The 25,949-nt window shown below is 34.9% G+C and overlaps 6 protein-coding genes across 6 annotated transcripts; 3 read left to right on the top strand and 3 right to left on the bottom strand.

The window, feature by feature from the left end:
- The first annotated feature begins 2,903 nt into the window (after nt 1-2,903).
- LOC122587169 lies at nt 2,904-4,037 on the top strand. The gene has a single exon (XM_043759259.1). The coding sequence runs from the start codon at nt 3,047-3,049 to the stop codon at nt 3,866-3,868; it is 822 nt and encodes a 273-aa protein (XP_043615194.1). The 5' UTR covers nt 2,904-3,046; the 3' UTR covers nt 3,869-4,037.
- A 2,736-nt stretch (nt 4,038-6,773) lies between these two features.
- Nucleotides 6,774-7,646, bottom strand: LOC122588569 (NDR1/HIN1-like protein 26). The gene has a single exon (XM_043760708.1). The coding sequence runs from the start codon at nt 7,577-7,579 to the stop codon at nt 6,944-6,946; it is 636 nt and encodes a 211-aa protein (XP_043616643.1). The 5' UTR covers nt 7,580-7,646; the 3' UTR covers nt 6,774-6,943.
- A 3,345-nt stretch (nt 7,647-10,991) lies between these two features.
- On the top strand, nt 10,992-13,226 carry LOC122587109 (ribosome-binding factor PSRP1, chloroplastic). Its single transcript, XM_043759187.1, has 5 exons — nt 10,992-11,273; nt 11,725-11,868; nt 11,960-12,229; nt 12,309-12,417; nt 12,875-13,226. Exons 1-5 carry the CDS (start codon nt 11,007-11,009, stop codon nt 12,991-12,993), a joined length of 909 nt encoding a protein of 302 aa, XP_043615122.1. The 5' UTR covers nt 10,992-11,006; the 3' UTR covers nt 12,994-13,226.
- Nucleotides 13,227-15,635: 2,409 nt separating this feature from the next.
- Nucleotides 15,636-17,869, top strand: LOC122587038. Its single transcript, XM_043759108.1, has 6 exons — nt 15,636-16,004; nt 16,302-16,461; nt 16,684-16,860; nt 16,939-17,022; nt 17,142-17,223; nt 17,297-17,869. Exons 1-6 carry the CDS (start codon nt 15,691-15,693, stop codon nt 17,758-17,760), a joined length of 1,281 nt encoding a protein of 426 aa, XP_043615043.1. The 5' UTR covers nt 15,636-15,690; the 3' UTR covers nt 17,761-17,869.
- A 516-nt stretch (nt 17,870-18,385) lies between these two features.
- On the bottom strand, nt 18,386-19,737 carry LOC122587493 (60S acidic ribosomal protein P1). Its single transcript, XM_043759679.1, has 3 exons — nt 19,590-19,737; nt 19,273-19,482; nt 18,386-18,609 (listed from the first exon to the last, which is right to left on the bottom strand). Exons 1-3 carry the CDS (start codon nt 19,656-19,658, stop codon nt 18,556-18,558), a joined length of 333 nt encoding a protein of 110 aa, XP_043615614.1. The 5' UTR covers nt 19,659-19,737; the 3' UTR covers nt 18,386-18,555.
- Nucleotides 19,738-20,711: 974 nt separating this feature from the next.
- Nucleotides 20,712-25,318, bottom strand: LOC122587365. Its single transcript, XM_043759513.1, has 5 exons — nt 24,463-25,318; nt 24,316-24,389; nt 23,522-23,633; nt 21,530-21,582; nt 20,712-21,256 (listed from the first exon to the last, which is right to left on the bottom strand). Exons 1-5 carry the CDS (start codon nt 25,178-25,180, stop codon nt 21,026-21,028), a joined length of 1,188 nt encoding a protein of 395 aa, XP_043615448.1. The 5' UTR covers nt 25,181-25,318; the 3' UTR covers nt 20,712-21,025.
- Nucleotides 25,319-25,949: the final 631 nt, after the last annotated feature.

Here is a 25,949-nt window from a genome sequence, read left to right as displayed (position 1 = left end):
GGAGGTTGATTTATAAAAACTGTTTCTTGCAACTCTCCATTTAAGAAAGCACATTTAACATCAAACTGGTTTATCTTCCACCCTTTCTCTGCAGCAACTGCTACTAAACTTCTCACTGTATCCCATCGAGCCACAGGGGCAAAGACTTCATTGTAGTCTATGCCCTTATTTTGTGAACACCCTTTAACCACGAAGCGTGCCTTGAACTTATCAACTTCACCTTTTTCATTCAGTTTAGTTTTATACAGCCATTTAACTCCAATGGGTTTAGCTCCTTTTGGCAGATCCACCAATTCCCACGTTTCATTCTTTAATATGGACTCTATCTCACTTTGCATTGCTTTGACCCACTTTGGATCCTTGGCTGCCTCTTCATAGCTTATTGGGTCTTCCAATGAGACAAAATGCACCTCATCATCTAAAAGTCCTTCCCCACTTTCATAATCTGTCATCCAACTAGGTGTAGCTTTATTCCTTTTACTTGTACCATCCCTAGTATTTAAAGTAGAACTTGTATCTTGTTGAAGTGTAGTGTCATCATCAGTAGTAGCCACTTTACTAGGACCACTTTCGTGAGTTGTCCTTGAGGGAGTGACCATACTTTGGTTATTACCCACTTCACCCACTTGACCAGTCACATTTGTTTGTAACCTGTCAGAATTTTCATTTTGATCTTCCATACTTTCTTCATCTAAAATTAAGAGTTTATTATTACCTAAACTCCTTTTCTCCCATACCCACGTTTCTTCTTCAGCAAAAATCACATCTTTGCTAGTATGCATCTTTTCCAACATAAGATCATACATCTTATATGCTTTAGACTTTGTGCTTATTCCCAAAAATACACACTTGTGGCTCCTGTCTTCTAGCTTTGTTCTTAATTGAGAGGGAACATGTACGTATCCAATACACCCAAATATCTTAATGTAATCAACATTTGGGGTGTGACCAAACCATAAGGTTTCAGGGACTTTGTCTTCTAAGGAAGTGGTGGCACATCTATTTAGAACATGACATGCCCACTTTGCAGCCTTACACCATAACCATTTAGGTAATCCTTTTTCTAACAGCATGCATCTAACCATATTCATCAATGTTCTATTGCGACGTTCTGCAACTCCATTCTGTTGGGGTGTGTAGGCAGTGGTTAACTGTCTCTTTATTCCAACAGTATCGCAATAATCATTGAATTCTTTAGAAGTAAACTCTCCCCCACGATCACTTCTTAGACTTTTTATGGTTAGGTTTGTTTCATTTTCAACTTTAACTTTAAACTTCTTAAAAGTTTCAAAACATTCACTTTTCCTAGAGAGAAAATATACCCACCCTTTTCTAGAGTAATCATCAATTAACACCATTACATACCTTCGTCCTTTTGGTGTATCTCTACTCCCTAATAAAACAGACATCGAGTCTGTATCTTGAGATTCTTCAATGGAGCATACAACGTAATTGTACTTCTCTGTCAAAGATCTGAGAATCTTTTCTACAACCTTTACATCGGTCATGTCTTCTCCAAAGTTTCTCATTTCGTTAGCCAATGTCATGACTCTCCCAAAGTACTCCGTTACTCCTTCATGATTCTTCATCTCTAAGGTCTCGAAATCTCTTCGTAACCTTTGCAGTTGCGCCTTCTTCACCCTTGCATTTCCTTGATACTTGTTCTTCATAGCCTCCCAGATTTGCTTTGATGTTTCTTTGTGGGTCATGGTCTTAATTATCTGCTTGTCAATTGATTGGAACAAGTAGTTTTGAGCCTTCAGATCCTTAAGACGCATGACTTCGAGAGCAGCCTGTTGTGCAATCGAGATATCTGCTCTTTCCTTTGGTTCTTCATATCCTGGATCAATCACGACCCAGTACTCTTTGGATCGTAACAAGGTCTTCATCAACAAGCTCCAGTGTTCGTAATCACCATCGAACTTTGGGACACTGGGGGGTTGGAAATTAGCGTTTTCAATAGCCATTTATCACTGGCAGATACCTCACAAGTTTTGCTCTGATACCACTTGAAAGAGTAGTAGCAGTTATAAGCAAAAACACACTCAATTATCTGATCCTTTATTGAGATCAACACTAGCCCATTTATAGAGCCTAACAGAACACGTTCAAATGAAAAATAACAGAAATACCTATTCTTAAGGAATACATGGTCATCCCATAATATTCTGTAACAAACTAGACTAACTTAACGTAAATTTAAACAAAGAAAAATGTGCAGCAAAACAACTAAGTAACAACCAAAACCATGTGCAGTCCATGTGCAGACATATGGTGGCAATTTTATTCTTCAACTAAATAACGACTCTTTCAAATGGTTGGTAGGAATTAGGATATTGAATCCAAACCAAACCTTTATCCATTTGGTCTTTTAAGAGTTTGAATGCAACTAACTTTTATTGAATTTAGGGTGGTTATTATAGAATATACGGAACATGTTTAAAGATGAATTTTTCAAGGTCAAACCTGAACACGACCCAATAACTAATCATGTAATTTTTTCCAAACAAAATCACGACACAACTCTCAACAGGGCATGCAATAAACCTATTAAAAACTGTTAATATATTTCAACGGGTAAGAGCAGGTCTTAAGGGGTCAATTTGTGTCTTAACAAGTTTTTAAGTAGGTATTAATAGATTTCACAGATCAATTTGTGTCTTAGTAGGTTTTTAACTAGTTACATGATAATACACAAATATTTATCATTTTTTAAGGTCATATCGTGCGACCTATTGAAAAAACTGTTTTTTTTTTTTTCAAATATGAATATGACACGAAACATATAAGAGTGAAAAAAGAAACAAACAAAACCTCTTAATTTGGTATCGTGTTATGTTAATAAGTTTGTTAAAATTGCCGGTGAATTCAAACCTAAACATATGTTTTTATTTATATCGAAACAAATATAAACTACAAAAATATCCGCTACAAATTCCTTGTTTTATCTTTGGCACTCTTTTCCTCCACCACCCAAAATGACGACAACCATAACCATCAACTTTCCGGCCACCTCCACAACCCACTAAACCACCACCACCACCACATGACTCCACCGCTACCGCCACCACAATCATCCTTAACCAAACCCCACCAAAACCCACTTTCCGATTTCATTTTTTCTACTTTATCCCTCTTCATTCTCCATTCCCCGAATACCACAAAACAACGTCGTTTCATCAAATTCCCAATCACCATGCCGTTAACCACCACCACCAACACCACCATAAACCGCCATAACTTCCCAACCCCACAATCCCTTTCCGATTGGCTCAAACCTCGTCTCCCCTCTGACTCATTATCCACTTGGGGGACCCGACCCGGAACCAAAAACGTACATAATCTTTGGTTAGAACTCACTGACGGCGAAATATCACTTGCTGATGCAACCCCACCTGTGAGAACACTTGATGTTGTTGTCTTAAGAATCTTGGATGATCAAAATCGAATCTTGATTGAAACCCATCAAGAATTATCAAATGGGGATACCCGAAAACGGTTTAGACCCTTATCCGAAAAAATGAAACCTAATGAGACTGTTGAACAAGCTGTTTTCAGGGCAGTTAAAGAAGAACTTGGTTCAATTGTAATAAAAAGTGGTGATGATAAAAAATTGGATGAATGTGTTAAGATTATACCCAATTCGTATTCGAGTAAAGTGGAAGAAAGGTTGTCGGTTTCGTATCCTGGATTGCCTGCTTGTTATGTTTTGCATAGTCTTGATGTGATTGTTGATGGGTTGCCTGATTGTGAGTTTAGTACTGAAGAAGATGATGAGTATAAGGGTTTGGGGGCGGTTAATGTGAACGCGGTTTCGTGTAAGAAACATTATTGGAAATGGGTTGATTCTGATACCGTTTCGTCTTGAAAATTGCATATGCATTGGTGGAGGTGAGTTTGATCCTTTTTTGTTTTTGTAATTGATGGAAAAGGTTGAAACTTTATATCTGTATGAAGTTGATTATCTGTTACAAATGATGTCCTGAATACTAATGTTTGATCCTTAGTAAATATGATTGCCATTGCTTCTTTGTTGATATGTGGATTGCACTAAGCTATGTCTAAAATATGATTGAACTTTTTTGTGTTGATTTCTGTGTGTGATGAATATATCATGTGAAATGCTCATTTTTGTGTTAGATGAGCTAGTGTAAGATTTTGCATATGCTTAGATATAGGTTCTGGTGCGTTAAGTGCTTATAATGAGTATAACTGAAGTATGGTGGTTTTTAAATGTAATTGATCAAAAGTACGTTACCTCTCGATACAATTAACTCAGGCGGGTGTCTTTTGCACCTTTACATCAATAGTTGAGGCTATCTTTTGAATTAGCATGATTACAACTTTCAGTATGAGAGATAGTAATGAACTTTAAACGCCCAAAAGGTGATCCTTTTACATGGACATAAAAGTGAGAAGCGTGAATACTTATAAGCCTTAACGTGTGGGCTACAAATAACCTACACCGTGGATTGCACTTGATGTGGGGCTGATTGTGCTAGTCTTTTACTTGAACAAGGGTATTAAAGTTACACAAGACTTTAGATTCTAATAGACCGTATGTAATGAGATGTTTGTTGGTGTCTTAACTCTTAACAGTTTCTTTGAACGGAAATTGACACTCACCCTCTGTGTACTTTTCTCCCAAATAGGACTTGAATCCTCAACCACTTTGGTTTTCACCATATCTCTTGGTAGTTGGTACCCAAAGGCATGATATATTTTTTTTCTTGACATATGATTTCAACTTTAGTTCTCGAATCAGAAGGTTATAGGTTTATCAAAGAACGTCTAACCACTAACCAATGAGGAACTCTACCTATCTTATAAGAGACTATCGCTATGGATTATTTTAGGCCGAAGAAAGAGTTATAGGTATATCAAAAGCTACACAATGTACAAACGCATAAAGGAAACTCTTGAATATTACTTGATACAAAGAGTTTACTATGTTTGATTTATTAGTCAAATAAGCAATGTGAGAATTTCCATGATTAAAGTATGTAACGATATTTTAATAATGTTTACACCACATTAAGTTATAAATGGAGATGATATGGTTTGGTATGTTTGAATTTATTAAGGGTTATATTATGCATCATTGGTCCCAAATAGACCTATGGAAAGCCAATGCATTTGGGAGAGATAAAAGCATTTGTATCTTTCTACTCTTTTCTGGTGTCATTTCTTGCGTTAAATAGTAGGCGAGTTCTATCATTGGCACTTGTCCTTTCCATTGTGTGATCTGAATGTTATCCCGTGACTTTTTATTAGTCTTTAACCAAGCTAGAATGATACAAAAGAGGGCATGATGTTATTGTCACTATTTAGTTGCTCGATGGTGGAAATCATTGTGATTGAAATTAATTTTGGGAAGCTTTCAATCACAGGATTTGTTTGAAAGTACTAATGAAGCTAACTAATGAAGAGATCATGGTAGGAATCAAATTAACTGGCCTGGTGGTTAGACGTCCTGATATCCTCACAAGAGGTTTCAGGTTTTAACCTTCCTAGGTAAATGTTTTGGGGATGGCCATGAAAGGGTGTAAAAAGACTCTTCCTCCCGGGTAACCTGACTATGAAAAAACGTACTCCATTTATCATTTAGCAAAAAGAAAAGAATTGGATGATGTTTGAGAGTTAGCTTCGCTTATAGTGATGCCTAAGCTCATCCTAGGATATTATCTATTAGAGAATAAGATCAGGCATACTGAATTATATCTCACAATCATTGTTTATAGTTCATTTAATTTTAGATATACTTATCCCCTTATCATGTGCAATTTCACCATTTTGGAGCATGCCGCTTTCAGTTGCCAATTTGCTGTACGTAAAGTGAAACATAGGAAGCTGCCTTAAAGAAACCGTGCCTTTCACTGCCAACAGATAGTTAGAATGTCAGCAATACTATGTAACCTTTGGTGTTTGATATTGGTTCACTCTGATGTTGACTGAACAACAAAAAGATTAGGGCCTTTTGCATTATGAGTGTTGGTGGACATTGGTGCATTAAATTGATTGAAAGTGATTGCCATCATCCGAAGATAAAGAAGTAGCTCCAAATATAGCTAGAAATGATTTCTGATATACCAATCTATAAAGAATTGGATCTGTTATTTGCGTGAAAAAAAAACTGAGTGTAGCAGAAATAATGTCAGTAATGTTAACATGTTGAACCGGCAATTGAATGAAAAAGAAATAGGATAACAGGATTACTAGTATAACCTTGTTTATTGAGCTTTATATAGTTGTCTTGGACTGGGATAGCTTTCAGCTATAATAAGGATTGGAGGTGACAACCTTCTAATTGTTTTATTTAACGATTATTGAGGAGCTCTAAAAGTATAGTTTTTCTCAAGTACCATCTACAGTACTATTATTGATGAGCTCTATAGGTATAGTTTTTCTTTTTAATGCATACAACCTTCTAGTTTGTTTTATTCAACAAATCCAGGTTATTGTGAGGATATTGGTTGTAATTGTATTTTAGATATGAACAAAAGGTGCATGACAGTAGACCCAACCCGGCCTGACCTATACACAAATGATGACCAGTTTTTAGCCCAACCCATGCTTGCTTGTTACTCGCCCCAATCTCCACAGGACCACAGCTCCCCATCATTTTGACATTTTTCATTAGCTATAAAGGGTCTTGTAGAATTATTGAAGGGTATCCATCGACATTAAATGACTAGATTAGTTTCTTATACATATGAATACGATAACATCATTATCATCTTTCGTATAATCCCAAGTGAAAACTAGCAAAAAGGTTGAAATCCGCTACTAATATATAGCACGGGAGAACTATCTCATTATATCATATTGAGGGATAAAGAACCAAAGACAAGATTTACAAACCGTAAAAACACTTTACATATTCACTTAAGAGAACTTATCATCTCTGAAGTTTAATTCAACCTATACGTATAGTATTTGGTGGTCAAATTGTAGTTGAACACTGGGTCCCTTGCTTGGCAGTCAATGGACCTGCAGGTGCAAATGAACCAAAAAGTAAAACGGTAACACAGTTTACATTAAACCTATACCTGCCAGAGACCCAGGTTCCCACCCTCCATCTGAGTCGTCCATTTGCCTTGACGTTCAAAACTAGTTTTCCCGCCATCTGATCATGACCCAATTCATAACCGAAAGAGGGATCCACAGGCAAACTGTTTGCGACCAAAACCATTGATAAAAGATTGGTGTCTTTATGTTCTTGGTAAAAGGGAGGGACAGATGAATCAAGTGTTATTTGTTGACCCTTATAGGAAGCATAAACTTGGATTTCGTCATAGTAGATTCCAACTTTTTGATTCGGGTTGTTTGACAGAAAGGTGATTTGAATGGATGAATTGAGAAGGTGAGATCCTGAGAGTGTAAGTTGGTATATATCAGCTTCTTTTAGGGCAAACTCTGGCTTGGTAGGGTGGAGTACGAGCCAGACAAGGAGCATAACTAAGAGGATTGAAAGGAAGAAGGTGGTGAACGTATAGAATAGTTTCTTGTGATGCTTCTTAATCTTTATGACTTTCTTTTCTGCACAGTGTTCGGGTGATTTTTCATCGATTTGAGACATCTGTTGTATGAATGAGGGAGAAAGTTAGTTTACAAGACTAAATTAAGGGTGGTGTGAGGGTTATATATATAGGAGTAAATGTAGAGCTAATAAGATGAAAGTGGCAACTAATTTTGGACCTTATGCTTTTATACCTTTAGAGCTCCTCAATAATGGTAGATGGTGGGTTAATATTGAGTTATATACCATAGATTTTGAAAGTGAGCATGCAATATTTTAATTAATCAGAATAGAGAATCATTGCAATGAAACAAAGCTTTAAAAGATGGCAATTTGAGTGCTTGGCAAGATAGGAGATTTTGGGAAGTAAATATATTGAATGACCAAAAACGATATCGTTGTGAATCAGAAGAGATGGTCTGCGAATTAGAAGTAAGAATCTCTAACTTCTTTTTTTTTTGTTTGAAAAAAGTTGAGTAATTAGATAATGAGTTCCAAACACACCCTTTGCTGACCTAATGATGCAGATCCTATATTGTAGAATTTAGAAGTGACATAACATGTTTAATCTAGAAAAGTTTTACAAAAATTGCCTGCCTAATGGCTTATTATTGATATTGAGGTATTTCAGCAACTCATTTTAACTGCTAGGAGTAGGTTGTGGCTTTTGAGATTGATTTATACTAGCACTATAAAAGGTAGTCTTTACATGACTAATATCAAGTAGGCTCAAGAAGTGGCCTCAAGAAATGATTAACCTTTTTATAAAGGAAAAAAAAAAAGAAAAAAAGAAGCTCACTAGATATTGAAAATGATGGTATTAACTACAAAACAGTATCCCATGTTATATCATGCACAATTTTGCATATTCATCTTCATGCTGCTAAAAACTCCCATGATTAACCATAAAAGTTACACCGAGTCATTTAGCTTTCCTCTAGTACTTTTTACTGTTCTTTATGTACGATGTCGACTTCAATCACTAAATTTATGTTTTGTACTTGTGTTTAAGGTCCATGTTCGGTATGTTCCGTTCTTGCAGTGGATGGTATGATTGAAACAAGGATATCTAGGGTATCAAGGATCTTGTAAAGTGCCAAATGGAATATAAAGTGGAAAGCTTTATAAAGCGCTTAGGGATAAAATAGTCAACAGTTTCTTCATTTGGGGTGAGGTTATTATGTTTACTGATTGAATGCTTGAGTGAAAAGTAAGAAATGAAAAAAGAGGGAAACATGAAGAATCTATGAAACCTGACTTTGGGTGGCAGTGGGGTTAAAGATTTGACCATTTGTGTCTCAAACTCTCTGCCTTTTATGCTAAGAAATGAGATTTTATGGCCTTTTATGGGGGTAGTTGAGGACTTCTTAAGGAAGACAGTAAAATGGGTTTTGCATTGTGTGTGGGCCAGTTGATTTTTGGTAGTGGTATGAATGTCAATTTCAAACTTTTTAAAATCTTTTTCATATGGAAGTAGCTTTAGTTGAGCATGCCAACCTATGTTTCTGGTAATGTGCCATTATGAAAACAACTGTCTGAAAACATTTGGGATTACGGTATTTTTTTTAGAACGGCAGAAATTTTATTAACTAAATAACAACTAACAAGGTGCTAGCTGCTTAAAAGCATACATACAATAAACAAGTCTAGATAAAAACCAATACAACAAATCTAGACTCATCCCAACACATTAACTGCGAGGACTACAAAATGAGTGAAAAAACTCGTGCCGATTACGGTGACCCAAGACACGAGAAAAACTTCCAACCAACGAAGGTTACGCCACCGGTTTTCACTTCGTGATGTTTTTGATGTAATCCCAACCATGTATCAGGGGTCCCTAAGAAGCAACATACTAAATAACGAGAACAATAGAAAGTACATCCAAACAGCAATATATAACATCACGACCAAAACATGTGACGATCAGGAGCTCGTAATCCACCAGGAGAAGGACTCGATTCAGCATCCAAAAGGCAATAAAATCAATCCAAGGCGTCATAGAACAGTACTAGTTGTGCTTGTTTGCCAATTTTCCTTTTTGAAGCGGTCTTTTTAAAATTAGGTAGAGGTATAACTGTCTACATCTTATTCCGCTCATACATTCCTCATGACAAGATTGGATGTCATTGTTGTAGTACTGGTTCTGCTTGATTACTTACAATTTATGTAACGGAAAGAGATAGTGTCAATTGAAAGCACAACTATCTTTAAGAATGCTGAAGACCTTCTATTGAAGCTTTCCTTTCATACACCATTTTTATTGCCCCTATATAATAATATGTAAACAGAAAAGGCTAAATTCATTGTTTAATAATTATTGGCTTACTAGCTAACATGAGTTCAAGTTATAACGAGGACAATGTGTTGTAAAATGCTCAACCAACCTCTTACATTACACTACATTACAAAATTTGCTATTTATTAAACTGCAAGTTTTGTATTCAGCCCTTCAAAAAAGAAGCATTTTGATAAACATTGCAAAAAGCAAGACTTAATATTTGATGTTATTTGTAGATTGTTGATAATTAAACGATGAAGTCACGTGTCACTTTCATTCTCATTGTGATGGAAAACAACAAATTATTTGTGCTTATCCATACCAATATGCCAATATGGCTAGAGGTATACAGTCACTTATGTTATCAAAAAGAAATTGTTACCAATATAAGGTGGCTATCGATACTACTCTGTAATAAACATTTATCTTGGGTCCCCTCATAATTTTAATACATCTAAACTAATATTCGTCTAATGCGACAGAGACCGAGAATAGTTTCTAAAGATTTTCCTTTATATGGCATGTCAAATTACCAAAATTCCCCCGTAAAGCAAAGCTCATCATCACAAATTAAGAAGAAAAACGACACGTGTGCATCAAATTTTGAACAAGTATGTATAAAGTAAAGTAACCCCTTATGTCAGTCTTTGATGGTGTATGTAAAAGGTTGAGATATAGACAATCTTACTCCAGACTCCAGCTTTGCTAGACATGAGGGTCGAACCTTTAACTCTGAACCACTTGATCCAACCCAGATGGTTTAAACAAGTATATATATTCCTTTATAAAAGTATTACATGTGTGGATCAATGGATGGTTACATGCTTAAAGTTTGTCACATATATACTCGTATATCATTTCGTCCTCCTTAATCTTTCCATTGAATGCATTTTTATCTAAACTAATGCTTATTTTTTACCACATATGACTAACTTTGTAGTTTGTACTTTGTAAACGTGCAACACTTTGCAAGAAATGCCCCTCCAATATTGGGCCACAAGTGATCCATTTACATCCACTCTACCCAAGAAAACAAACAATTTCATGGCCCATAGGTCCCCCCCATTTTCACTATCCTCTCTGCATATTATCTTATTCCGGATAATGATTCAACAAAGAATAAAAATAAAATTTTGATATTTCTAGACTAAAAAATCTTCTTCACCATAAAGCATCTCAAAAAACCATCATTTTTCTAACAAAAAAATGGCAACTTTTTATACATCTCCAACTCAAACTTTACAAATAACAAACACCCATTTGCCCAAATCATGTAATTCTTCATCTTCTTCTTCTGCTGCTTCATCACTCTCTTTTTCATCAAGTTTCTTGAAATCAAGTTCATTTTCCAAGATTTGTGTTCAGAATGTTCCTAAAAGTAGTGTGACAAAGCAGAATAATGGTTTGGTCAGAATGTCATGGGATGGCCCTTTATCTTCTGTCAAATTGATCCTTCAAGGCAAAAATATTGAGGTGATGTACTCTAACTTAATTGAATTTGTGTTTTATGAAATGAGGTTTATGGAAATTTAGTTGTAATGATGGTTGTTATGATTATACTAGTTGCTAATTGTTCACTAGACTTAGAAAACTAAAAAGGCTAAAAAGACCAAATCTTGAAAGTGGTTATGTTAGTAATATCAAAAGTCTTTATATGCTGCTTCTTCTTTTTTTGACATTTTTGGAAACTAGTAGATAAAATGCCCAAAAATGTCATTTTTGTGAAAATTTAGAGTTGGTTTGAGTGAAATGGAAATAAATGTGTCTGAAATTAAGTTAAAAGTTGGATAATGACTTTTGTTGTAGTTGAGAACCTGCTCTTATACTCAGGTAGTAGTAGGTTTTGAACAAGAAAGATAATCTGTGAGAGTAGTACTTGTTTTCTTAAAATGTGAGCAAGTTTTGACAATTTAACATATAACAGTTGTCTGAATCTGTCAAGAATCATGTGGAAGATAAGGTGGGAAAGGCAATTCAAAAGCATAGCCACCTTGTTAGAGAAGTGGATGTTAGAGTTTCTGTTAGGGGTGGAGAATTCGGAAAAGGCCCTAAAGTTCGACGAACTGAGGTTTGATTCTTGACACACCTTATATACCTGAAACGGGAGTTTATGTACTTGAGTATGAGTCATTTTTCTTATGAATTTGTTTGATACATAGGTTACATTGTTTACAAAGAAACATGGAGTGATCAGGGCAGAAGAAGAGGCAGAAACCTTGTATGCCAGTATTGATATGGTATCGTCGGTGATGCAAAGGAAATTAAGGAAAATTAAGGAGAAAGATTCAGATCATGGTAGACACATGAAGGGATTTGATAGGCTCAAGGTTAGGGATCCACAGATATATATAAATGATTCAGTTGCGGTTCCTCAAGAAGAAGAAGAAGAAGAAATAAGTGAAGGAGTTTCAGATGATCTTCTCCCTGAGGTTATCATATTTCATAATGAAGTTTCACTTATGTTTACTTTTGTGTGTAGCTCACATTATGTAATATATATTTGTGCAGATTGTTCGCACAAAGTATTTTGACATGCCTCCATTGACTGTCTCAGAAGCAATTGAGCAATTAGAAAATGTTGATCATGACTTTTATGGCTTTCGCAATGAAGAAACTGGTAAGGTTTTGTGGTCTATTTGTAACAGGTGGTAGGTACAAACTGTTTACTTATTTGATTTCGGTTGTGCTGTATATCAAATGGGTCAACATAAAGAATTTAGGCTGAAATGCACTTTGGTCTTACAGGCCAAATGGATTAAAAGTCGTTTAAAGACTCCCACTAATGCAATTGACGTCTTAAACTATGTTATTAAGAGATTTTGACTTTTTATTGCATTAATATAGTTTTTTAATCATAGTTAGTGTATTCATTATATATAAAGTGTTAAAACGGGCAAAATATAAGGATTTAAGTAGATCAAGTCTACCAGACCCAACCCGTTTTTACCGGTGCTAATAAACACTTGTTTAAAGGAACCTGATTAGCCCAGTACTCGCCCGACTATCTTAGCACCTCTACTATATATTAACTCTTTTTGAGCTAGTGTTAGACTTTGATGATGATTTAATTCCAGGTGAGATTAATATCTTGTACAAAAGAAAATCTGGAGGTTATGGGATTATAGTACCCAAAGAAAATGGTGAAACTGAGAAAGTCGAGAATGTGGATGCTGAAATGCTTAAACAACATTAGTTTGCAGAAGAATGACTGGAAGAACAGACTCGTGAACTACATTATGAGGACATAAACATGTCGCCGTTCAAGATTTTAAGATACACTGGAAGTTTTAAATTTCAAACATGGTTATTTTCTTGAAACGGTGTTTTGGGTGTCATGTATTTTGTAAGAACAAGGAAACCCGAGTCTGTATTCTTGAAGTCTTAACTAAGTAAATATAGGTTACGTTCCTTCTTCGTTTTCAGAAATGTTGAATGCTTTTTATTCAGCAAGAAAACACATTACTTGGTCGAATTAACTAACTTGTATGATAAACATTGATACGTCACGGTTTCTGCTTTCGTGGCTGGGCATCCACAAACCGATATAACAAGGTAAAATGTGATTCAATTCAGAAAAATACCTACAATTTATGCTTACTTTGCCATAATTTTTTGCCACGGAAAAAGATCTCTCTAATATCCAATTTCTTATACCACTTGTGTAGTTTTTTAGACATGGAAAAGAGACACATGTTGAAGTTTATTTAAATTACTCTAATAGATGAGCTTAAGATCCACACACAACCAAGATTGTGTATCTTTGTGGACATGTGACGATGAACATTAACTATCACGTTGTGGATTCAAGTTTCATAAGTAGATAGATCTGTAAATATTGTATTGATTATTTGTTTTTATGTAGTTAAATTGCCTTTAACAATAGAAAAAAAAAATACATGTAATGTTAATATTATTGATTTATTTCTATCACAAACTTGTTTTCTCAAATTTCAACTTCTTATATCAAATACTAAAATTTTTGTTAAGAGTCAATTTGAATCTTGATTCCGTCACCAAGTATACTATTACATAATAGAGTTAATTACAGAAATCGTCCTTATAGTGAACATTGACTTGCAGCTTTCGTCCTAAGTTTAATAAATTATAGTTTTAGTCCCAAAAAGTTTGTACCATCAACACTTTTGGTTCTGACCATAAACGCTCGTTAAAAACAATATCACGTGTCTAGCATGTAATGGGTATAATTGTCCTTTTCCCATTAAAACAAGTCCAAAATTATGATTAAACTTGAATTTTTACCTCTTTCATCATTTATCATTTCAATCATCATCTATCTATTTATGTATCAATATCTATATCAAACATCAAAATTTAACAGAGGAAACAAATTTATTTCATTTGTTTGGTGTTATTCAACAACACAAATTAAACATATATATTCATATCAAAAATTAAAAATATGAAATTCTCAAATAAATAATCTTTCTGCACTTTTTAGCAAATTGTAGATCTAAATAAAACAAGCCAAAATTACCCTTCTTTCTTAAAACAAACCAAAATCAAAACTTTTTTTTTTTTTTTTGTTTTAATCTACCTACAAAATCTCAGATAATATGGGTCAAAATCATTGTAATTAACTATTTGATATCCATGTCTAAACATAAACCCACATGATAAACAATGCAAAACCCATTCAAAATTAACAAATCAAATTCGACGGAAAGAAGACAAAATGTGGTGACGAATGGCGGTGAATCAAATGGGTTTTAAGTTGTAATCCCATTAATTCACACAGTGGTGGTGGCTGGAGATTCGTGGTGGCGATGAAGGCATGAAGCGACATTGAGCTGGTGGTTATTAAACAGCTACCACTATCGGTGGTGATGGTAATTTCTGACCATATTCCAACCGATCCATCACAATCCAGATCCAAATCTGGTCACCCTCCTTACAATTGCTAATGGAGTTGTTGTCGAAAAAAAACTTCCAGTGAGAAAGAGAAAGAGAGAGAAAGAAAACGAGTGATGATGTTAAAGGTGGAATGCAATTGATGTTATGGTTTTTACAAGATGATAACAATATGGGTATTTTGTGTGTAATGAAAACTTTTCTTGTAAAGAAATCATAAAAAAGTAAGAAGATTAGGAGTAATGAATACTGATAGATTAATGTGTATGTGTGGATACACATAGAGAAATTTGTATTGATATATCTAAGTTTTTTTATGTGTGTATGTATAGGTGTGTGTAGGATTGATTAATGATAATGATAGATATTTATATAAAATGATGAAGATCTAGAAAAAAGAAGGTAAAAAAAAAATTTGGACTGAAAGTGTGATAAATGAAAGAAGGAAAATGACAAAAATACACATCAAATGGTTGGCACGTGATGGATTTTTTCATGGATGTTACTACCTAGGACCAAAAGTGTTGACAGGGGAAAATTTTTTGAACTAAAACTATAATTTATTAAACTTAGGGATGAAAATTACAAGTGAAGGTTCACGATAAGGACGATTTCTGTAGTTAACTCTACATAATACATTAATACTTGATGTCGATATTATTCTAAAACAAAATTCCTCTATAGGGTATTTGAGGCGTGGAGAACATAAAATTGCGGCTAAACCATGTGACATGCCTAACATTTTAAACATTGTGTAGCATGATCACACAACTAGTACTAATACAGACTAAAAACCCACCTTGTATTCATCGGTCTTATATACCATCGATGAGTTTATTTGAACGGCTAAGATCATCTTTCAAACCTTAATCTCCCATTGGCGGTTCTTTATTCCCCCTTATCTTTTTAGCCTTAAAAAACATATTTCTCTTAAATCCTATCTTCTTATTACCTAAAGATTTAATCTTTTTACATACCCATGTCATAATCTTTACATATATATTCATGGTTATATCAAAGCATGAATCTTGTTGGGTCTTTTTTCAATATTTTAACTTTCTATGAGATTTTAAGGACACCCACAAGAGGTTTTCTTGTTTTAGAGATGTTGGTATATGTTGGTTTTGTTTTGATTGCTTTCTTGTTTGGAATTATGGTTGGATGGGCATGGAAACCCATATGGGTTAGCTTTGGAAATTGCACATTTGATAATGGTTTGCAAGTTAAGAATCAAATGGTTGAGTCAACCCATGACCATGACCATGACCAACAATTGGTTCAAGTTGAGACCAATCTTGATTTTGGGTCTAAAAAATTGGACAATTCAAGTTGCAGGTGAGTTTGAGATGTTTTTCTTGATATCTGATTGTTTCTTAATGTTAAGTCTAGCTTATGAGTCCAGATTTTTGGTCAAAAAGATATGTGTGATGTTCTTAATTGAAGATATATGTAATAGTCAATTTGAGTTATCCTAAAATTTGGTCCAGAACTAATGAACCATTAGCTTGACAATTGAGCAACCTACAAAGACTATAGTTTGACAATACATAGGTGGCCGAAATAGCGTTTTGCATCGGGCTTAACAACTTACATTGATTATCATTAATTTTGAATATCTACTTGTTTGTGTAGTTCATCGGCTGTCAATAAAGATGAGGGTTATATTAAAGATGAAGACTTGAGACATCTATGGCATCTTGTTGAGAAGAGAGATGGAGGTCCCCCATGGAAACACATGATGGACGGGTCAACTTCAACGATGGCCTACCAAGCATGGCAAAGAGCCCCAGAGGTAACTTATTGTTCATCGCATTGACAGAGTTATTGGCTATTCAGATGATTAAGTGAACCGATAGATTGAAGGACCAAAGAAACAATTTATTTGTTGCAACCGATATCAAATTGATTACTACGATTCCATGTTGTTACAATTGGATAATTAGCTTCAAAACACCTATCTAGACACCATTAAGCTGTTTCTTATTTGATTCAATTGATATGTTCAATTTGGCAGAGGGGTCCTCCACAGTATTGCAGCGTAACGGTTTATGAAGATGCTACACCTGAATTATTAAGGGACTTCTTTTGGGATGACGACTTGCGTCTAAAGTGGGATGATATGCTTTTACATGCGACAATCCTAGAAGAATTTCCGGAAATAGGAGCTAGTGTTGTACATTGGATACGCAGGGTGAGTCAATTCTCCTTGATCATCATGAGTTATGTATACACTTCACATTAGTGTTCTCACTTTTACATGTCTACACAGTTCCCTTTGTTTTGCAGTGATAGAGAATATACAATCGCACGACGAATTTGGGAACTAGACGGGTCATTTTACTGTGTGACAAAGGTACATCGTGTAAATTTCAATCCATTGCATTTTGACCCATTGCCTAACCCGTTTGAGCTGTCTATTTCTGCCAACTTCAATCTTTTCTTTTCATGAAATCTTATCGTTTCTTGTTCTAGGGAGTGCCATGTCCTACAGTCCCAAGAAAGCAGAAGCCACGACGTGTTGATGTTTATTATTCAAGTTGGTTTATACAACCAGGTAATACATAGTTTACTTAAGCATCGAATAGAAGGTATGCAACATTTGTGGGTTCTAATAGCTTGTTTAACAGTGAAATCAAAGAAAGGGAATGACACCCGGCCTGCCTGTGAAGTGACATTCTTCCATCATGAAGACATGGGCATCCCATGGGAAATTGCAAAACTTGGAGTAAGGCAAGCTATGTGGGGAACAGCAAAGAAGATTGAGCAAGGGTTCAGGTGGTACCAAAAAGAAAGAGCTAGTTTGAAGACCATATCACACCATATAGAAATGGCCCGAATGAGCACCAAAATCGATCAAAACTACTTGAACCATTTAGAATCTGATGACAATGAAGACATGGCTAAGAACGAAGTAGCAGACCAGCAAGAGAAGCAAACAGGGTTGACCATTCCTAAGCTTCTAGTTATTGGTGGAGCAGTCATCCTTGCCTGTACTCTTAACCGTGGGCTCTTGACAACGACCGTCGTATTTAAGGTTGCAAAAAAATTTGGAAACTTGGGAAAGCGAGCATTCCCAACAACACAGTTATAATATACACACATAGACACAAGTACTTAGAGTTACAATAATATGTTGATATACTGTATTTCAGTAAATTCTTATATACATTGTCAATATAAATTAGTCTTTCCAAATGCTACTTTACATTGCATTGAATATAAAGATACTTGCCTATAAATATAATGTCGCCCATAGAGCGACTTACTTCCTAAATTCATTTCCAATCCTTTCATTATTTGTCATGTTTTTTTCATTACCAAACGGGTTATAATGAAGCTACAGTAGCATATGTATAGAAACACTGACAACAAGCTACCACATTAAAAATCATACATTCAAGAAATCTTAAGACCTGAAGCAAAAGTGTACAAAGACTGGCAATAGCAACTATAGAACAAAGAGTATAATGTAAAAAGATGAATTTGGTCTATATGAAAGGTTATTACTTATGACCAACTAGTCTTAAACACTCCCAACAAGACCAAGGTTTTAGTCATTAATGTTACACACTTAAAGAACACATTGTCAGTTGTCACACACCATGAACAGAGGAACCAAGTATATATTAACTATTACTCAATTTCTTTAGTCACAATGTAATGTCGATAAGTGATACCCGATAACAACAGTTAACATAAAGAGACAAGAGTGCAAGTAAAGATCCAAAACCAAAACTCACTTTGTTCCCAAAGAAAACTATGTGAAAAATTGAATTCAGATACAAAATCTCATAACACCAGAAAAACGAAATACAGAAAACAACTATCAAATAAGTTCCCTGAGTTTGTGAAGAAACCATTACATTTTGAAACAAAACCTCTCATCCTAATCAAACAAGCTGAATCCCATGTCATCATCACTCACTTCCTTTTCTTCTTCCTAAAAATCACCCAAACAAAAACAGTTAAAAAAAAACCAATTCAAGAAAACATCACAACTTCGATAAACTTTCAAAACAAACCACACACACATTTACATATAATGTTCAAAACAAAACACAAAACTTGATCTAAATTTATATGCATAACTACATTCATAACATTCAGTTGGCTTATATGCATTTTTCGTTAAGCTAAGATTTCATAATAGTATGACTCTTGGCAGTCTCTCAACTTCAAGTAGAGGTGTGACTCTCATCATAACTTCAAAAAAGTTTCAAAACAAGCCACACGCACACATTTACATATAATGTTCAATACAAAACACAATTACTTATCTAAATTTATATACATGATTACATTCATAAACATTTTGTTTCCAAGTATCATATATTCTTACAATGTGCTTATATGCATTTCTCGTTTCGCTAATTTTCATAATCGTATAACTCTCTGCTAATTTTCATAATAGTACAACTCTCGGCGATACAGTCTACATCATGTTGTTTTTGTGCATACATACACAATTACACATACATAAATTATAAACAAACGATTTCCAAACTGACCTAACCTTAATTATATTTATAATATATATATATATATATACATGAGAAAAAAATAAAAGCGATAATATGTATAGATGTGTTTGTAAAGATTATACCTTCTTTTCTTCAGCAGCGGGAGCAGCTGCGGCGTCTGCAGCACCACCAGCAGGGGCAGAAACGGCAACGGCACCACCACCGCCGCCGGCACCGACGTTCATGATGAGGTCATCAAGAGATTTCTTCTCGCACAACTTAGCAAATAAACCTGGCCAGTATGATTCAATGCTTACATTTGCTGCACTCACTAGTGTTGCTATCTTGTCAGCCTATACATACATACATACATCAAACCCTAACTATTCATAACACAAAATATACAAACATATATATAAACAGAATTAAAGAAATCAATGAAGAAGAAGAAGAAGAGTACAGTGATTGCGATGCCGTCGTCGTGGAGGATCAAGGAAGCGTATGTGCAGGCAAGCTCGCTAACCGCCATTTGATTGATTTTTGTGTAAACAGATATATGCGGCGCGAATGTAAAATTAGGGTGTTTTCAGAGAATGAAACAAGGAAAAGAGAAAGTGTGTGTTATATATATGTTTGAGATTTTAGGGTAGTCTTTCTGTTGGGCTTTATTGGGCCTAGGGTATATCTATGTGGTTGATAATTACTCCGTACATCTTTAGTTGTTAGCCCAAAATATATGACTTTACGAGTGACAGCTCTCAAACGTGTAAAGTTAAAAATGTAAAAAAGAAAATGAAATAATCCTAATTTTACTCTCTTTAAGTCTTAAGTTACACAAATGTGCACAAACAAAAAATTTGGATAGAACAAAGAAAAACCATACGATAGACCATATAAGAAACATTACAAACTTGGCCCTTCTACTGGTCCAAGTTAAAACTAAACTCGGACTAAAACTAGATAAATTACAAGGCACTAACAAAATGAAGACTAAACAAGTTAACACGAAAGACTTGAAAGATAAATGAGGTAAGAACCAATTATGACCTATAGAGATCGACTTGACCTAAAATGGATCAAGTTCAGACCAAAGTAAGACGGTAACCATCCTAAAAATTAAAAATGCACCAGTTGGAGAGAAACATAACTGTTTCGACCCATAAAAATTGTACATTTTCGACACTTTTGCAATGACAACCTCTCTAGACTGCGTTGTATTTCTAATCTTCAACCCCACCAGCCTTAATCTGTTCACCTATTCGTTAATATGTTTACTTAAAGTTTCAACAGATCTAGACTTGCTTTGGGATTGTCTTATTTTACCCTCTTGTCAAACAAACTATACCACAGCTCCAATCACCAGTCTTCTGATCAGACTCCAAGTTATCACATTATCAGAAGAGGTATCACGTCACTGACTTACGATTTATACGAGACATATATGTTCATGGAATAATTTGACATATTATTGGATTAATGCATACAGCATCAGATTGCGTAAAGGTTAACACTTTCCCAAATACTGTCCTAACCAATGACAAAACCATCACAAAAATATTTGTAAATCTTTGCAAGCATCCACTGTATGTGAAACAAATCGTTACCTTTAACATCAAGCCAAATAGACATTACGTTACAAATGAGTCAAAGTCACGAACTTTAGAAAAGATCCTTCAGCCTTCCTAAACGAGCCTAAAGTATACTTGATAGATGAGTCAGTCAAGTAGGAGATTTGGTATTCCAAAAGATGATATTTTGCAAGCGTTTGTGTATTCTTATTCTCCAAATTAGATAGTTTTACAAGTCTTGCAACATGAGGAAGAGCGGCAATTTCAAAAAAATCCCGCTTGCCAGGGTAAGGTAACATTATCAATGCCAAATACAGGCTCTTTCTAACTAAGCAGCCTTCTTCACTTTCTTTTTTTTCTTGGATGTAGAGCCTTCATCAAGTTTTTTGATTTCATTCCGGCGTCGATCAATTATGGAAGCTTTGTCATATGCAACATCCCGAAGACCAAGTTCCGCGATACAAAAGCAATAAGACTCCCAGTCTGTTCTTTGAAGGTATTTCAATAGTTTCTTCCTTCTCTGTACCATAGCTTGAAGGCCCTTTTGAGAATGTTTATCCTGTACCATATTCATCAACATCATTTAAACGTATTAGACATGCTAAGTATGGCTATCTAAGGATGCCAAATAGCAAAGAAAAAAATAATAAAAGAAGAAGATAAATGTGTGTGCAAGAAAGAATGGTGGCACCAAAGTTCCAAAAGTTTTGCAATTCACTATCGTAGCTCGAGACAAGTTTACAAAACAAACGAGCATAGAGGTAACCAGCATCAAATTGAGTAAATCTAGTGGAAACATGATGCAACAAAAAAACTTAGACTAGCCTGTTACCTTTTTATGTAGGACTGTAGCAAGATGCTTAATCTTTGTAGTGAGCTGTGCCACTGAAAATAGAAAACAAATAAATTAATAAAAAAAACACGGCCATAGCCAACATACTTAAAACCTTGCTGGTATTAAATCTTTCGAGTACATCTACAACAATCATTGATAAAATCAAACTTGATAAGAGATGGTAACAAAAAAAAGGCTTTTTGAGTTATATAAAGCATTACACAGTTACTTCTAATACAAAATGAAAGTTAAAACATTGCATACTTGCATCTTTGCACAAACGATAGCACCATTATATATTGTAGATATATAGAATGCCAACCCAAAACCACAACTACAAGATGGTGAGTGGGCCTCTTAATGCATGGATGTTCGACACTGCCTGGTGAATTTTTGGAATCATACACGATATTGATATGTTAGGCAAAGTAGTTGTAGCTGGTAGCTGTAGCTAGTAGTTGCTGTAGATGCAACTTAGAAGTATAAAATGACCAAAAAGGACAACATAATAAAGGAGTTTTCGTAGTTTGTTCTATGACGATAAACATCATGAAGCGGGATAATAAACGATTTATCAATTCTGGGACAAGGTTGAACCATAGTAACCCAAAGAACTAACATCCAAATAGACCCAACAAAAAACAGAAAAGAAGCAAGTAACCATGGATACAGAAAATTCAAAGCTTTCTTATCATATATATTGAAAACAATATTCTGAAAATACCAAAATCCAAACACAATAGCAAGTTGTAGAGTCTTGTTTGTTGACTTTTTGTCAACTTTGACATCTGGGGTTGACACTTGACAATCTTTAGATGAACATTTAGCAACATGTGAAGTGGGTTTTGGCCCAAAATCAGTAAAAACATATAGGGTTTTGAAAAAGTTGCAAACTTTATGGATCTGGGATATTGGTTTGATGTGGGTATTGTTAAAGATTGAATCTTTCGGCTTAAATTGAAGAGAATTTGAGTTTCTTGAAACAAGATTAGGAATTTTGTTATGTTGTGACTTGTGATTTTGTGAAAGTGAGAGATGACGAGGATGAAGGAAAGATTCAATAACATCAATCTTTTTTGCAGATTAAAAAAAATAGTTCCAAAAAACTTGAGAAAGGGGGCTTGTATGAAGTATGAGAGAATCTGAGTGTGTATGTTTAGGCGTGACTTTTATAGGAGTATTTAGGTAATTTTAAACAATAAAAGATCCATCCCAAATAGAACACCAGTGAAACTAATGTTTAGTTTCAGAGCTTTTAATTTCAAACCAAAAGCTAAAGCTAATCCATACAAACAAAGCTTTTAAACTTTTAGGAGCTTTTTGTTTAAAACAAAAAGCTAAAGCTCCTGAAAAGCTTATACCGAACATAGCCTATGTTGTCTTCATTTAAAATAACAAGCAAACAAGCTTAAAAAGTTGAAATGTGTTTACAATTTGTCGTTTCCCCATTTCCTTCGTACTCGAACTACACGTATTGACTAACAACTCATTAACGCATATGCAACATGTCTAAATGTTATCTTAGCCCTTAAGATTCCAAATTTTAGGACACACTATATGTATATTAGAACAGATCACTAAATGAAATCAAAAACTTTCAAATGACAGAACTGCCAACATCATCACCAATGAATCGAAATGATTTGTGGTTTACTTGTCAAACAAAGATTAATCAAAAGCATGATCATTTATACAAAAAAAAAAAAAAGAAATCATGTTTTGCATCAGTATATTTATTAAAGCACTTGCCTACTGGCTTTGATGCCATAGAATCTGAATGGTCTCTCAAATCGATAACGTAAAAGGATTCCAAATAATGATTTTCTTATTTCCAACCGGAAAAATATCATTAGTTGCATGATGAACATTCATATGACAGATTATGACAGTGCATGAAACATAAGTCACCAAATGTCTAATGCACAATGTAGTTGAAATGTGATCGTCTATCGAGGAAAGATACAAAACTGACAATGGACTTATACATACCTTGAACACGCGATGATCCACAGTCTGACTCAGAAATTTTGAATTTTTCTCTTACTTTTTTGAGCTCTAGCTTCTGTTTCTCGGCAGACGACATATGATCTGGATGGAAATACTGTAAAAAATAATATAAAGTCAAAATGTCATATTAATAGAATAATAAAACACTTGTGCAGTTGCAGTCTATTGCATACAGATCCTTATGGGTAGAACAAGGGGTGTTACAAAAATCAACAAAACAATGATATTCTCGCAAATTCTTGAGCCTGGTTACCTATTGGTAAGAAAACTACGTTTTCCAAACAGTGTGTGCTACAGGAAGATCATTACAAAGAACCTATGTCAAAATTTGGTAATTTAAACAGACACGGGAAATTAGAGATGATTTCCACACACTTGTGAAAAGCTGACTTGACCTCTATCCAAAATCACAGAACATTTTTCAAAACAGTAGTGTGTATGGGTGAAAGCTATTCATATTATTACACTCCAAAAACCCCAAGACATGCGTACAGCGAGTTTCTGCGAGAACACGGCTTCCATTTTATTCACACCTGAAGTGATGCTAGAATTTCAGCTAATATGTGTCAAACCTGATAACAGTAAGTGTGATAGATAGCTTCACGGGTTCTATATACTAAGCATCAACCCACCAAATTCCCTTGTTTACTTAAAAACAACTCCCTAGTTTTTGGTTTCAAGCAAGAACGTAACAAAAAAACCTTTATAACATACATCATCATCCACTAAAACATCGGAAAAAATAAAATCATTCCAAGAGAATATGTAACACTTGCCTTTTCAACCAAGGTCTCCTTTGGCGGAGATAACATAAAGCTCTGTTCTCCAAAACCGAATATAGCTCTGGGAGCTGCAACAAGTATACATATATTCATAAAATATTCATATATAAGCTGACCAAATAAAAGACCAACAATATATACCTGGAGTCTTTTTAGATTTTTCTTCATCGCCTATCTTGATAAGGCTTTCCCTAAGATCAAGAAACATTTGGCCACTGGTGTTTTTCATTTCCTTCTCTTCGGCTTCTCTCATGGCATTCAACCTCTCACTCAATTCCGATATCGAAAACTTACCCTTTTTGTTCACTGGCCGCAAATTCTTCAACTTGTTCCCTAACTCACCGTAATTATACGGCCTAACATAGTCCGTTTTATTCCACTCGTCCGATAATTTTACATCCTTCTTCTTAAATGAATCCGGCATTTCGGTCCCGATCTTCGGTTTCAAATTCAAACCCAGATCGTTTCTCTGGCCGGAAAGTCGAGATTGTAATGGTGACGGTACCGGATTCGGTTTCATGTTTTTTAAACTCAATCGAATCGAATCCAAGGAAACCGGTTTGGATCCGGATAGTCCGGGTCCGGGTGATCCGGAAACTTGATTGGATTTCGGCATGACGTTACGTTTATAGAGCTCCTGGAAGGAAACAACCGGAGGTCGTGATGAGGATGACGACGGCGACGCCGGCGGCGGCGGAACGTTCGTACGGTTACGGAACTGAGCGAGGTTATTCCGGATCTCTTCAAGTGAAGAGACTTTTTTATTGTCATCGGAATTTGAAGAATAGAAATGGATGGAGGAAATGGGGCTGTGAAGGATTCGCCGGCGACATGGACGGAAATGAAGAATTGCCGCCATTGGATATTATGTTTTTTTTTTGGAGCTGCAAAAACCCTACTTGAAAACCCTCTCGCTCACTCACGTGTCCACGTGACCATACTTTCGTAACAGGGGTTTTTCTTTTTTCAATTGAACATCTAACCCAATTTAATGAATTTTAACACCGTACTCGCGTAATATGTAAGTGGTTATGGTGACGACGTTCAGATGGTAATGCCAATAAGTATTGATGATAACGACTATTAGTGATAGTGATGATATCGAATGGTGTGTTCAAATATTTTAGAAGATAGAGTAAAATGTAATTTAATAATATAAACCTTTAGAACTTTTAGAGTTTTAGGGTGTAAATTAAATAATTGATGGCAAGATGGTTAATTTTTAATAACTCTTTCTATTAAAATGGTTCATTAATGCTATGCTCTTAAGTTTTATTTAAGATGGAAAGAAAATAATTCAAATACATTTTAAAATATATAATGTATTCTTGAGTTTTATTTAACAAAAGATGTGAAATGAATGGAAAGTAAATCCCACTTTTGGCTCTAACACTATGTTCTTGAGTTTTTTAAGAAAAGAAAAGAAAGGAATACAATGGATTATAAAATTAGTTGTATTCTTGAGTTCATTTTTAGGATAGAAAGTAAGTGAAATGATATGATTTGAAAGGATAATTTAGTTGTTTTTGTTTAGAAAATTTTTTCCCCACATTTGGGGTGATTTGAAAGGATTCAAGTTTATCTTTCAATCCTTTCTTTTCTTTTATAGAGTAATCTTAAGAACACAG

This window comes from Erigeron canadensis, chromosome 2 (assembly GCF_010389155.1).
Source record: "Erigeron canadensis isolate Cc75 chromosome 2, C_canadensis_v1, whole genome shotgun sequence".
NCBI lineage: Eukaryota > Viridiplantae > Streptophyta > Magnoliopsida > Asterales > Asteraceae > Erigeron > Erigeron canadensis.
This window is presented reverse-complemented; position numbering and strand designations above follow the sequence as displayed.